This window comes from Salminus brasiliensis, chromosome 17 (assembly GCF_030463535.1).
Source record: "Salminus brasiliensis chromosome 17, fSalBra1.hap2, whole genome shotgun sequence".
In the NCBI taxonomy this organism is placed as follows: domain Eukaryota; kingdom Metazoa; phylum Chordata; class Actinopteri; order Characiformes; family Bryconidae; genus Salminus; species Salminus brasiliensis.
The window spans coordinates 31,430,104-31,445,624 of NC_132894.1; the positions used below are offsets into that span (position 1 = coordinate 31,430,104).

Below are 15,521 nucleotides of genomic sequence, written 5' to 3' on the forward strand. Positions count from 1 at the left end.
AGATTTGTCTCCCCATTGCAGACATTAGCATTACACCACCCCTTCATCATCACAATGCAGGAGTGGACACAGAATTTCATGAAATTTCACCAGCTGACCGTGGCAAACCTCAGATGATGGAAATGTAAAAAGTTTTTAAAAATTGTAAAAAAAATTGTTTTGGCTGTTTAGCAAGTAAAGCAGGCTTCATCTTGGGGGGAGCTGTGAACTCAAGGTGAAGTAAATGTTAGCTAGCTAGTGCAAACCGGGACAAATGACGCTTTCATTGCAAGACGTCTCACAGAGCAATTAAAAAAGGGTTGTTAATTGTGGAAAAGGAGTTTGTCACTATTAATTATTTATTAAAATAACATGTAAATGTGATTATTTTCATAGCAAATTATGTAAGTATGGAAGTAGTATATCTAATATATATTTTTTTTTATTTCAGTGTCTTTCAGGCCTCTACTTGATTTGTTCAGAGGTCACTAACTCACTTCAAACGAGCCACTCGACCCCTTTATGACACTGCATTATAATTCTACAGTCTAATAACCATTATCATCATTTAATAAGCATTGCTGATGCCTGATTAGCTGATTACTGAACCAATCAGTTATCAGGATCAATAAACTAAAAAACATATGATAATCTCCAGAGACTCCAGACATCAAAGGGTTAATTACACATTCTAAGTAAGTAAATAAGGCACGGCTCACCTGTGACTTGTTAGAGGGGGAGGAGCGCGCCGGCCGTCCGTTCTCCACTCCGTCCACTTCCGTGTCCTTGGTGTCGATCTGTAGGAGCAGAAGATCGGACAGACAGGAGAAAAGGGAGGAGGGGGATCAGTAACTCTGCTCCAGCAGCGGTCAGGACCTAACGTGGCTACCTGCTCCAGCTGAGCTGGACTCCTATTCTAGGGCCAGTGAGGGCCTACCTGGAGCGGCGCAACCCGTACCTTGTAGTTGTGAGCGCTGAGGTACTTGAAGTGACCAAAGCAGACGTGCGACAGGCAAACCACGATGGTGATGATGAGCACCACGAACGTGAACATGGATGTCGGGGTCACGAAGCCTGCCGGGGGAAAGACGCGGGGAGGAAGAGAGCGAGGAGAGCCGCAAAAAAAGAGGAACACAGTTAGACTATGGGTTCAGTGTGTCAGCACGTCTCACATTTCATCAAGATTAAATATGATTATGTCCACGGTTAGTTCAGACCACGCACTGTGATTGGCTGGGAGACTTTCTAGGAGCGGCAACACTGCATGATAATGGCACTCTGACTGAAGCTCATAACAACCATAACAAAGCAGTAACGTTAGACATGTACAAGTAAAAAAACTTGAATATTATATAATAATTATTATGACAAAACTGCACAGCGTCCCAAACTCCACATAACACAGACACTGTGTATTTATGATGAGATTGATCTAACCTGTAACATCGCCTCATGTTTTGGACGTTGATCGTAACCCTGATGACTGAAAAGTGATGTACAGTTCCTTGACTGAATGTTGTGTTAACAGCAGGGTGACTGATAAAATTTTACAGTGCGGATGGTTACAAACAAACTTAGTTTCTCCTGTTTAAAACTGGTACAGAAATTCACATCAGCCCAATATTTATTAATAAAGTCTATAAATACAAATATGAGTTATTTGTTAGTATATATAATATATAATATTATTGCTGTTTGTGGAATAAAATGTATAAAAAAAAACAGCAACTTTAAAATGTTACAAAAAAACAAAAATATCTAATGCTATAATCAAATAAAATCAAAAGCTATAATAAATATAATACATAAAAAAGTAACTTAAATTTATATATATACACACACACACACACACACACATATATATATTTATTATGTATGTATATATATTACTACTTTGTAAACATTAAACTTTTTTCCCTATCCTAATAATACTCAACCGTATCTCATACACACCTGTGCGAACAGTCGAGAAGAACAGTAACCAGAAAAGGCAGAGGATAGGCGCGGCTACCACTTGATTGACAGCACCAGAGTGGATCTTCTTGTCCAGTTTTGAGGGCAGGTAGGCGTAGTACATATTATACCTGTCCACCAGATGCTTCAAGAGCATGTACATCAGACCTGGAAGCAAACCAGCAAGAGTTACACAGCATCTAGGACAAGGTAGGTGAGGTATGACCCTTATTATGATTATTATTGCAATTATTGATGCTGATATGAGTGATTCTGGAAGTATTTTATGGAATCTAGAAGTGATTAAACTGCTGTTAGTATTATTATACTGATCCGTTTCCTTCTGAGGAGCTGAACGTGCCACAGAGAGCAGCTGTGTATGAATTAATGGCCGACTGCAACTGACCCCATATCCCCTTTCACACACTTTCCATAGGAGTGCATCAGTTAAAGGAAAAAACCCACACAGCTCAGTCTTTAAGACGTAATCAGAGTCAGAGTGGTGACAGTGGTGTGAACTGCTTTCTTCTACAGAATCAGAGAACTGTTCATTGTGATGGTGAATGAAGCCCAACGTCTGTTGCGTCTGATGCTTGAGATATATATATATATATATATTATTATTATATATATAAATTTTTTGTTTATAGATATTTTAATTTATACAGAAATACAAATATAATGAAATATATACATTTAAAAATATATAGAAAAAATTAAATATAACTATAATTTGCTCTATGAACATTTCAAGACAAAGTGAACTAACAGAACTTTAAAAAATGCAAAACTCTGGAGTTGATTGTGAGCTTTCAGTTCTCAGCAGTGATCTGCTAGCAGGGCCTGCGCAGTGAACAGACGCAGCACTCTGTTGCTCTTCCATTCTTCTGCGGCGCGAAACCCTCAACGACCTGATGAGTCATACTGCCTCACTGCCAGCGGGCAGGGTGTGTGTGTGCGTGTGTGTGAAAGAGGGAAGAGAGAGTGAGCGAGAGAGTATGTGAGAAAGTGTGTAAGAGAGAGAAAGAGCAAGCTCTCTTTTTGCCACCGTCTCCTGCTTTGTGTGAATGAATATGCACCAAAAAGAGCTATATTTACACACACACACACACACACACACACACACACACACACACACACACACACACACACACACAGTGTATTTCGCCTGTCTTTGCTCTGTGAGTCCTCCTGCTAACATTAATACTTGCTGCAGCTCACCAGCAGAGGGCGCACCTGCTCACTGCCTGCCTCATTTCTCTTCATTCAGCACCTCTTCCTCCTCCCTTTCATCAGCTTGGTTCCTCCCCTCCCTCTCCTAATTTACTCCCATTCTCTCTCATTCACATCCTCTCTCGTCCTTTTCCTTTCCTATCGCATGGAATCACTAAATGACTAAACTGGTCTTCCTCTCGCGCCCTTTCATTCTCCCTCACTCGTGTTATTCTTGCCTTCCTTTTTTCCTTAAATCTCATTGGCTCCCTTACTCACTCCACCCTGCATCTCCGTGTCTCTCCCTCTCCCGCTCTCTCCATCCTTGGCTGGTCTGTTTTTGTGAATGGGCTAGGAGGGTTTGGAGGCGGGTCTTACTCACCGAAGGGCACGATGATGGGGCAGGTGATGCTGTACGTCATAACAACGGTGAAGACGCACATCATCCAGGCGTAGGCAGCACCGAACTGGAACTCGTAAGCCTGGTGCTGCATGACAAGACAGAAATTTTAAGATTAATAGGTTAAATCTAATAGAAAGCTTTCTTCTGGACGGTAGAGACAGTTACTCCAACAAAAGGAGGATAAGATTTTGGAAGGAACAGTGAAGAGCAGGTGTCCCAATACTTTTGTCCATATAGTGTATGCACTTGGAAGGGAGCGTTTCATAACTAGCACATGATATGACACATATTTCTGCGGGCGTTTTACCCGCTTGACGTTGCGTCTCTCTGCAGCAGAGCGAGCGAGGCACAGGCGAATCATGTACATGAGAAGGCCGGGAATACGTAGCAGATCCATGGCGTTTCCGATGAACGCAGATGCGATTACGTAGTTCACGAAAAAGGCTCCATTATCAGGGAGGAACACACACCTGCAGTGAAGGAGACAGGAAGAGGGAACGGTCATGTGGCATAAAATCTGAAAGCCTCTATTATGGTTCGGCCTGGTAAAGGATTAGAGCCTTGCCCTCAGAGCCTAAAGCTGTAGACCACATATTTACTAGTGCTTAGATGTGAAGGGCCCAGGACCCCATGAGCAGGGCTTGTGACTAACAATACTGTAGCAATGCTGAGCGAGCTGGCATTGGAATGACGCCAAAGCTGCCATAGCGACGTTCAGTCCGAGGCCATACTAACACCGTGGTAGTGATACTAACCGAGGCTGCCAGCCAGTGCGGTAGCAATGCTGATGTGGATGCTGACGCTGATGCTAATGCCGCGTTAGTGATGCTAACAATGCTGTAGCAATGCTGGGTGAGGCCAGTGCACTGGACTGGGTTCTTCAGGGGTCTTCAGTAAAAGAAATGGTTCTATATGCAACCATGACAACGCAGAGAACCATATGAATGCTTTCATGATTCTTGGTCTGGTTTAATGGTCCCTCAAACACGGAGAAACCTGGGTTATGTAGATGGCTCTTCGCAGAAACCTCAATAAAAGTTTTTTTTGACTGCAGATACTTCCGAAAATTTGAACAGGAGCAGCACCTAATCCTTGGGGAGGTCATTGCTAACATTCCGCTAGAGATTTCTGTTCCATCTAAAGTGGGAATTTCTTATGATGTGAGATTTAATCACTTTACCTGAATCAATGAAAATCTAAACTCTAAACTACTATAAATAAGGGAGTCTAATGTGTCCAGCAGCAGCTTTGATGTGGAGAGGCGAAGAAAGTTTCACTTACTCAAATCGGACCGTGGCCACGGCCAGGAACTGTGTGTCGAAGAGCCAACGGAAGAAAACATCCAGACTGTGGACGACAAAGCAGTAATTAGTTTTCTGGAATTTCCTTCTTCAATTTAAACCACATGATGCTTCAAAATGTCTGCAGAATCATAATAGCTATATTACATTACCATAACTTTATTAAATCAACGTTTAAAGTTTAAAGAAAAAAAAAGTAACATCACTAACAAAATCCAGCAGAAAAAAATCCCATCTTTGTTAGGCAGACCTCTGAGAGGTCATGACGAGCCTTCTGGTGAACTGTCCACCAGCCGCCTTACTATCCTGAGGTCATATAGATTGATGGTCTGTTTAAGGAGCCTTTTCCCACCAACTTTAGCTAAGCCTGATTTACTAAAGCTATTAGATCTCTTTTGCAGAGAAACCAACTACGTCAGTGATTGGGCAGGGAATTTGTCCAGATCCAATCAATGCATAAAAGTCCGTCTGCTGACTCTACTGAATAACGCACTCCTCACTGTAAGACCTCTGACTGTGATGAAGTAAGGTTATGAGGAAGAGACAGACAGACAGACAGACAGACAGAGAGAGAGAGAGAGAGAGAGAGAGAGAGAGAGAGAGAGAGACAGATAGAGACAGTCAGCAAGAGAGCAGGAATGAGCAAAAGAAAGGGACTGAGAGACTGAGAAAGAAAGCAAGAGAGAGAATGAAGAGACAGTAAGAGTGGGAGCGAACGAATGTGAGAGAACGCACAAGCGAGAGCGCAAGAACAATAATGAGATGAGGATAGAGAGAGAGAGAGAGAGAGAGAGACAGAGACAGACAGACAGAGAGAGAGACAGAGACAGACAGACAGAGAGAGAGAGACAGAGACAGACAGACAGAGAGAGAGAGACATACAGACAGAGAAAGAGAGACAGAGACACAGAGAGAGAGAGACAGAGATGGAGAGAATGATAGTGAAAGAGAGGACAAGACTGAGAGGACAAGACTGAGAGCGCATGCGAGAGCGATATACCTGCTAAGGCCCAGTGAAGGCAACAGAAGAACCATGAAGATGAGAAACGTGTAGCATTTGTGCATGGTGGTCCTGTTTTCTCCCGACCTGAGAAGGACAGACAGTTAGACAGACAACAGTCAGACAGACAGTTAGACAGACCTAAATGCCAGTACCTCTCTCTGCTCTCTCTTTTTTTCTGTCTCACTGACAGTAACAGAGCTTCACTTGAATCCCACTCCGCCTCATTCGGCCTGCAGTAATGTTGAGCCCTGGGCTGGATTAGAGCGGTGCGCTCTGCAGCTCACAAACAGGAGCCTGCTGAGCTCTGAGCTCCAGCACAGAGAGCAGAGGAGCAGCAGAGCAGGCCTGAGCAGGCTTCAGCAGGACATCCTCCTTCCAGCTCAGTCCCATCTTGAGCAATGCCACAGAAGAACCACTTTTGGTTCTTTAAAGAGCCATTTCTATAACAAAGATGTGTGAATGTGAGGAATCCTGGGAAAGCCGTAAACGACCTTCACTTAATGGAAAGGTGTTTCCAATGTTTAAGGATTGTTCCCACTCACACACCTCTAATACAGAAATGGCCACCAGAAGACATTGTTCTATGGTATTTTTAAGCCCTAAGACCCTGTGCTTAAGCCACACTTTCATCACTATTCATACACAGTTTTTTTTTTAACATCAGTTTCATAGGCCCCAGAATAGAACCCTGTGGGACCTCCATAAGATGTGCTATAACAAAAGGCAACCAAATCATTCACAATAATTAACAGCTCAATAATAACCCTGGGGGGGGGTCAATGTGTCTAATGTCCTTGAAAAGCCTCATGGGTGAATTTTCAGATCTAACAGATTAGAACTAATATAATTATACGAATACATTATCAATATAAAAGACTATCAATTAAAGAAAGATTGGTCATTGCCTCAGTTGAGGATAAGTCTGAGGCAGTGTCCACTGCAAAACGATGACGCAGACCACTGGTCTACAGCACAATCAACCTCTACAATCTACAAACACAACCTCCCCATTCAGAAACCAGCAGAATCTATGACTGCGGAATGCGTGCCTACAGCCATAATACTACAATAACAGTCTAATGATGGACGACGCCCAGCGCATTAGGGTTAATATCATATTATGGACCATTAGGCTCAGCTGATTAACCCCCACCCCTACTACCCCAGTGTTATTTACAGCTAATCAATTGTGAAAGTCTGCTGTTGGAGTCAGCAGAAAGCGTCGGGGGGGGGATTCCTGTACCTGGTCCAGTGGGCTTCGAAGAAGGCAGAGTAGTAGACAATGGTTGGCAACAGAGCGGAGAAGGCCCACAGCAGGAGAGTGGGGAAGAACTGGGTGATAATTGGATTCTGGAAGAGAGAGTGAGCGAGAAAGAGAGCAGAGAATGGGTGTTAACACCTGTGAGAAGAACATTGACAAGTACTGTTAGAAGCTTCCTTCACTGCCTCCAGCTCTTCTCTATTCGCACCACACTGACGTCCTGCTAGCTTCTGTCTAAGTCGAGATTTGAACATATGGTACACGTTGTTTTCTCCTCATTAACCGCCCCCATCATCCCATGCCATAAAAGAACCATTTTTTGGTTCCACAAAGAACTGTGTTTGTAGGCGGGATATGTAGAGTAGATGTATGGAGAACCTTTACTTCCACACACATCATCCTTCCAAAAGGGGTTCTTCTATTGCATGGAACCATTCAAAGCACCAAGAGCCACAGACTGGTCAAAGCGTCCATGGTAACCCCTGTCCACCGACAAAAGCTCCTACAATGTGCTGGAACTGGACATTGTAGTAACGGAGGAAGGTCACCTGGTTCAATCAGTCCTGTTTGTTTCTACTTCACGCAGATGGTCAGATTCACGTCTGTGGGGAAGGATGTACTGTGGGAAGGAAACAAGCCGGTGGAAGGAGTGTAGCGCTTTGGACAGTGTCCTCCTCAGAAACTCTGGGTGTAGGTGTTCATGAGGTTGTCAATTTGACATGTTCCACCTACCTAAACATCAGCAACACTGGAATACCGTGGCATTGGGTTCCCTAAACGCGTGAAGCTCTGATAGCGTGACCTTCCACACTGCACACATTGTTCAGGAATGGTTTGAGGAACACAATGAGCGGTTCAAGGTGTTGCCCTGGCCTTCACATTCCCAAGTCTGCTCCACTTTGCAACTTGCAGGATTCGGATTTGGACATCCTGGTGCCAGTAACCACAGTAATCCACACCTTCAGAGGAAATGCTTGATCAGCCAGAACATTAAAACCACCTTCATATTGCTTAACATATTAAGGTCCCTCTTGTGCCACCAAAATAGTTCTGACCATTTGAGGCATTGGCTTCACAAGACCCCTGAAGGCATCCTGTGGTATCTGGCACCATGATGTTAGCAGCAGATCCTTTAAGTGCTGTAAGTTGTGAGGTGGTGGGGTGGGGCCTCTATGGATTTCATCAATGAGGCGAACTTTGGGCACCTTGGGTGATCCCATAGCCAGTTCATTGGAGCACTTTTCCTAGATTACCAGGTTACAAGCCTTACCAGGAACAAGCCATTAGACCTGCCTGATGTTTTGGTGATGTTCTGAAATTTGGCCCTTGTCAAATTGACGCAGATCTTTGTGCTTGCTAATTTTTTCTGCTTCCAAGTGAACAGACACTTCATTTACTGTATCCATCCCACTGTAACCAGACCGCACAACGATAGTTGAAAGTTTGTGATCAGACCAGATTTCTGCCCAACACTGATACTGGGTATCAGATTGCTGCCAGCTAGTGAAATATTTAAGAAGCCCACTTCACCTCATGTCTTGCGTTCAGCCTTGTCTCTCTTGTTCAGCCCACACTTGTTTTGAAAGGCTTAACTACGATGTGACATCCTGTCAGAGACGTAACATTACATACGGCAAGCTAGAGCAAAATATACATCTCATGGGCCGTTTCCTTCAAAGCAGTGGGTAGTAATGTGGCATTCTCGTTGATTTTCACCCAAAGATGCTCATGATTCAGATCAGAGGGCAGTTCACAGCTCTGATGGTCCTCAAGTTCTCTCCGCTGGTGGCCGAGCTGAAATTGGCCAATTTTGACGGTTAAGTACCCTTGGTCCTGCTGTGAAATGGTCCAGAGCGAAGGGTCTGATGGCTCCCAAGTATGATCACAGTAGGCAATCATGTCTTCTTTCACTGAAGACTGATTGGCTAAACCACTGCTCACAGGAGGGTGAGACTGGACAGTGCTTGTCGCCAAACAAACAATTTTGCGGCATTCACACGAAATGAGCGACTGAAAGACGTCTGAAAAGTACAAAAAAAAAGAAAAAGAAAGAAAAAAGAAAGGTGTCCTTCCTTAATGCATATAGCGTCAACAGCATCAGCAATGCCCAGACGTCCACCCACCTGAAGGAGCTGACAGAGGAGAACCAGCTGGGCTTCCGTAATTGCTTTGCTAAGGTCAAATATAATTAAACTGACATCTTGTGTCCCTAAAGATCACGTTTTTGGACTTTGAGGGGAAATAAGACAACAAGGTTAACCAGTGAAAGCCCAATCAAATAACAGCCACCTGAATCTGAAAATCTGATTGGTAAGCCTGTTCTTCCCTGTGCTAAAAGACACAAAAGCACAGCTACAATATCACCCCTGAACTGAATATGCACATTAATATGGCAAGATCCCTTAGTCATTCGTACCATCAGTGATGGTATGTGAGTCATTCCACGAAACGAGTGCCAACTGATGAGACATCGTCTTTCCATATCATCTGACAAAATGATATAAGCTGCCCGGACATAATACTAGTCACCTTGTGTGTTTATGGTGGTAGTAACTTCAGGCTCCTGCAGATGCCGTTGCATGAGGATAATGGGGCTATAAATACCCGTGGGGTGTGTGGCGAGAGGTGGTACAGTGCAGTGAGTGACTTGTTGGCAGTGTGGAAAATGCGTCGCAAAGCAGATGCAGTTATTGATTGGCTAAAAGGAGTTATTTGCATTTAGGCGTGGCCAAAGACCACAGTGTGAAGGAAGTAGCTGAATCTGCAGGTGTGTGGAAGCATACGGTCATACGGGTCTACTAGCAGTGGCAGAAATGCCAGCTTACAGGAAATTCTATGTACCAAGGGTACACAATCCTGGGATTTCTGGCACTGCTGGTAGACTTGTATGACCGTACACTTCTATACACCTGCAGATTCAGCCACTTCCTTTACACTATGGTTTTACGCCCAAATGCAATCACTCCTTTTAGCCATTTATTAACCGTATCTGCTTTGCGACCTATTTTTTCAGACATCCCACGAGACGCTCACTGCACTGCACCACCTCTTCTCAATCTGCGAATCCTATCGGTAATTATAGCCCGACCATCAACGTGCAACACCATCTGCAGCAACACCTCAAACAAACACAAAAGAGACCTATATACACATGCGCAGTGTGACTGAAGTAGGAATGCCATGTCGATCAGGCTTACGTTAAGGTACTCCACAGGCTTGGTGACGTTAAACTTGTCCATGGTAGAAATGATGATCGCAGGGGTTGTGAGGAAGAAGAGCAGGAGGAACAGGATGCAGTTGATGATGAAGCAGCGAATCCACCAGATCACACCTCCCAGAGACAAGTGCTCCCTGTGCAAAACAGGGATGATAAACAAGACAAGCGTTCAGAAAACAGTAATACACAAACAGCCCAGAAAATGAAATGTAACCCACAATATCATAAACCCAGGTGACCCTATGGTCTATTTACAGAGCAGTACTCTTCTACCACAGCACAGGACTGCTCCATTGAGAATACACTGAGACTGGACCATTCACTATACAGCCACATGTTTGTGGACACCCTTTCTAATTGAATGTATTCAGCTCCATTAAGTTGCACCTATTGCTGACACAGATGTGCAAATGCACACACATACACATACACATAGCTTGTCTAGTCCCTGTAGAGAAGCACCGTCAATAAAATAGGACTCTACGGAGCAGATAAACATGAACCTATTGGCATAATGCTGCCTAATGCCAGGAGTGCGCTAGTACTGAGCTGTGGAGCTGTGTTCTCTGAAATGATGGTTGGGGCTCCATTCAATACTTTTGGGATAAGTTGGGTAGGCGATCATCCAACATCCTGACCTCACTAACATGCTTGTCACTGGAGGCAATCAATGAAGACTGCTTTAAACAGTAAAAACTATATGTTGGCTGTATGGGCAGACAGGGTGTATTCACAAGACTCACCAGCGCACGTTCTGGGGGTCGGGGGCGTAGGTCACGTTCCAGTTATAGACATGAAGGCTCTCGCTAAACTGAGAGGAGCGCGGTTCCTGGCGACACTTACAGCCCTGACACTGACACGCATTAAAGTCCTTCAGGATTCTACAGAAAGAAAGAGAGGGAGATTCTAGTCAATTCCAAACAATTAATCAATCAATCAATCAATTCCAGTTCAGATTCCAAAAACTTCTCCAAATACTGAACTCCTCTGCTCTCAAAAAACACCACACGCTCATACACACACTCACATTGCAGTCATGGCCTCATTTTGGAAGGTGACAAAAGCCATGCCCAGGGGTTTGGTGTTGACCTTTTCCTTCTCCTTCCTGTACTCCTCCTTCAGTTTGGCCTCTAGCTTCGTGTAGTAGCTCACTGCTTCCTCCTGGAACAGAAGCAGAACATATCCGTAATCAGGACAGTCTACACCATACCCTACAGCAAGAAACAGCCTGGAATATGCAAATGAGCGCAGTCGAGTCTTTCATTCATTTCTTTTTAAGAGTAGCTTTCTAAGCAGCTTTCTGAGCACGGCATTAATGCACCTGTACCTACTGGAATGGATTCTTTTATGAAGGGATTGAATGGTTGGATGGATGGATGAGTGATTGGATGGATAAATGGATGGGTTGGTGGATAGATGGATGGGAGGCTGGGTGTATAAATGGGTGGTCAGGTGTATGGATGGATTGATAGACTGACGAGTGATGAGTGGTTGGAAGGATTGATGCGTGGTTGGATAGATAGATGGATGGATGGATAGGTTGGAGGATCGATAGATTGACTGATGGACGGACGGACTAGTGGTTGGATGGAAGGATGCATAAATGAGTGGTTGGATGGATGAATGGATGGGTAGGTGGATAGATGGATGGGAGGTTGGGTGTATGATGGGTGGTTAGGCAGATGGATGGATTGATGGACGGACAGACAAGTGGCTGGATGGACGAATGGATGGATGGATGGATAGACTGACAGACGAGTGGTTGGAGGGATGGATGAGTGGTTGGATAGATGGATGGAGGGATAGGTTAGAGGATAGATGGATGGATTGATGGACGGACAGACAAATGGTTGGATGGACGAATGGATGAACGGATGGATAGACTGACAGACGAGTGGTTGGAAGGATGGATGAGTGGTTGGATAGATGGATGGAGGGATAGGTTAGAGGATAGATGGATGGATTGATGGACGGACAGACAAATGGTTGGATGGACGAATGGATGGACGGATGGATAGACTGACAGACGAGTGGTTGGAAGGATGGATGAGTGGTTGGATAGATGGATGGATGGATAGATGGATGGGAGGTTGGGTGTATGAATGGGTGGTTGGGTAAATGGATGGACCAATGGACGGACAGACGAGGATGGATTGGTTGGATGGATGGAAGGGTAGATGGGTTGAAGGATGATGGACGGGTTGGAGAATTGGTGGACGGACGAGTAGTTGGAGGGATGAATGGATGGCTAAATGGAAGGGTAGGTGGGTTGGAGGATGGCTGGATGGGAGGTTGAATGGGAGTTTGATGGATGTGTGGGTGATGTATGGCTAGAGAAATTGATTGACAGATGAATTGATAAATGGATTGGTGTTGAACAGTGGGCAATAACAATGCCTTCAAATCCCTGACTGAGCAAGAGTGCTAACACTACAGTCTCTGACCTGGGTAACATGATTCCACTGTAAGTCACTCTAGATAAGACCTTTCATGTGAAAGTATCCAGTCTATCCAAAAACAGCGTTCCAGTAAGCAAAGCATGGCTTAGAGTCTGGAGGTGTTTTGAAGGTCTTTGTCCCCAGCAGAAATGACGCTGTACTCACCTCTTCACAGCCTTTGATGATGCAACAACACAGGTGGCCGCAGGGTTTGGGGTTGATCATAGTGGGCACGTGCTCCTTCGCCATCAGATCAGTGAAAAACTTCTTACTGCGCTCCGTTTTCTTTCTATTGGGGACACACACACACACACACACACACACACACACACACACACACACACACACACACACACACACACACACACTTTAGCTCTGCGGTATAAAATCAATATCTCCGCCCTCAGCAAGTGGTTGGGTGAGAGAACTTCGAGCCATTCTCTGCTGAGTTACCATTCAGGCTGAATATCCATCACTGCCAGCTGTCTAACAGCCAGGCTGAGTAAAAGGGTAGCCCCGCCACAGAGCTTCTTCTGTGCCCGTAAAAGGGTTTTAAACATGGCAGTGAGCCAAGAAGGACTGAATAAATACGACATAAACAGGAGATCTAGTAACTGAAACGAAATATGGTTAGTGAAGACATTCACACGCCGGACGGCGAGCAGCGACGCTCAATCGTGGTCTTATTCTGAGTTTTCCTGTGCTTTTAACCACACCTGAATAACACACTAACAAATAGGCCCTTCAAGAAGTGGCCCGTTTTAACATAAACTTTTATATGAACAAAAATAAATACATATAAAAAATATCTAAAAATATTTTTAAAATAATAAAAAAAACATTTTTTAAATAAAAAGAACAAATACAACAAAAATGAAAAGGCTTTAAACTTAACTTTAAACTTAAAGGCTTTGACTTATTTTATAACAGACTTTTATTTTGCCAAAATTGTTATTGAAAATTAGAATATTTTCTAATCTATACTAGTGCTGTTAATACTACTGCTAGGCATTATCGTACAATATTTGGACATGACCTCAGCCATTTCTGCTGACCTCAATATTGCCCACTGTGTTTACTAGTGTGTATTTTAGCAGAGATTTTGCTTTTATCCAGACGTGCTGTTCATGTTTCTGCTCTGTACTCTGAGGCAAGGGCGAGTCTGTGAACAGACAGTGACATGGTGCCTTCATACATACACACACACACAACGCGGTGATGATTTCACCTTGCTACGTGCGTTTTGCGTTTGTTGTAAAACATCAAGCAGGATGAGAAAGGTGGTTCTGGGCTGCCATGCATGCCACGCCTGACCTTACACACGGCTGGAGAAACTGGGTTTGATTTTATAGTAGAAAACATGTTGTCAATCTGTCAGCTCACAGCTGTTTTCACCCCAAAGACTGCACAGTTCCAGACAGAACGCTTGGAAGCGTGAGCCGGAGGGGGAACCTTCTGACTAAAGAATGAGCGAGCCCATTAGCGTGAGCGATGTGTCTCCTTTATTTAAAAACAGTCTATTTATGTTTCATTTACATAAACATTTAAATATTTAAGTTTCAATTCTCTGCTCTTTAAAAGGGTTTTATTCTATTATTTTGCTACTATCATTATACCAGGAGCATAAGATGGTCTTAAAATGAAAACATTTACAAACAAACGAAACATCTAAATTTGTTCAGGAATAATATATCATCCAAAACAACTATTATTATTACTACTGATTATTATTATGATTATTATTGTTATTATTATATAATAATTAAATATAATTAAATATTAAAATACTGCTAATACTACTTAATCATATTACTAGTATTAATAATATTCATACCAGCACTACTACTACTAATACCACTGCTATTTCTAGTAATAATAATAATAATACCAGTTCTACTAATAATGTACTACTACTTATAATAGTAATAATACTACTACTACTAATGGCAATAATAATAAACTACTCGACTACTAGTACTCCAATACTACAATTACTACTACTTATACTACTACTAATACTACTACTACTATTAATAACAATAATAATACTATTAATACCAGCGCTAATGATATACTACTGCTATTACTACTTCTACTAGTAATAATAACAATAATAGTAATAATAAAAAATATGAGTACTAATAATATACCATTATTACTACTAATAGTAGTATTATTATTAATAATAACAGTACTGATACTACTAATAGAAATAATAATAATAATAATACCAGTACTACTAATAATGTACTACTACTTATAATAGTAATAATACTGCTACTACTAATATCAATAATACTACTACTCCAATACTACAATTACTACTACTACAACGAATAATAATAATAGTAATAATAAAAAAATATGAGTACTAATATACCATTACTACTATTAATAGTAATAAAAATATTATTACTATTAATAATAACAGTATTGATACTACTAATAGAAATAATAATAATAATAATAATAATAATACCAGTACTACTTATAATGTAGTAGTAGCAGTAGTAGTAGTACATTATAAGTAGTACTGGTATTATTATTATTATTATTATTATTATTAGTAGTAGTACTAATAGTAGTAATAATAATAATAATAATAATAATAATAATAACAGTGGTAAAAATACAATGTATTACAAAACGTTAACGAAACAGGTGACACTAAATCGGTCCTCTTTCTTTAATAGAAAAGAATAAAAAATAACTCCTCACCTCTCAGCATTGAGGGACATGAGTTTGGCCACGTTG

General features: G+C 42.4%; 1 protein-coding gene across 3 annotated transcripts in view; it reads right to left on the reverse strand.

The window, feature by feature from the left end:
- Positions 1-15,521, reverse strand: part of LOC140538456 (CSC1-like protein 2) — a 63,522-nt gene that overhangs the window by 5,883 nt on the left and 42,118 nt on the right. For all 3 annotated transcript variants that reach the window (XM_072661001.1, XM_072661000.1, XM_072661002.1), the window contains 13 exons: positions 15,486-15,521; positions 12,933-13,056; positions 11,357-11,490; positions 11,073-11,210; positions 10,310-10,463; positions 7,095-7,201; positions 5,849-5,935; positions 4,829-4,894; positions 3,855-4,017; positions 3,527-3,632; positions 1,933-2,100; positions 938-1,053; positions 699-776 (listed from right to left, as the gene is read on the reverse strand). The exon at positions 15,486-15,521 is cut by the window's right edge and continues 45 nt beyond it. In XM_072661001.1, the coding sequence (XP_072517102.1) occupies positions 699-776; positions 938-1,053; positions 1,933-2,100; positions 3,527-3,632; positions 3,855-4,017; positions 4,829-4,894; positions 5,849-5,935; positions 7,095-7,201; positions 10,310-10,463; positions 11,073-11,210; positions 11,357-11,490; positions 12,933-13,056; positions 15,486-15,521 (1,477 nt within the window). The remainder of the gene's footprint in view (positions 1-698; positions 777-937; positions 1,054-1,932; positions 2,101-3,526; positions 3,633-3,854; positions 4,018-4,828; positions 4,895-5,848; positions 5,936-7,094; positions 7,202-10,309; positions 10,464-11,072; positions 11,211-11,356; positions 11,491-12,932; positions 13,057-15,485) is intronic.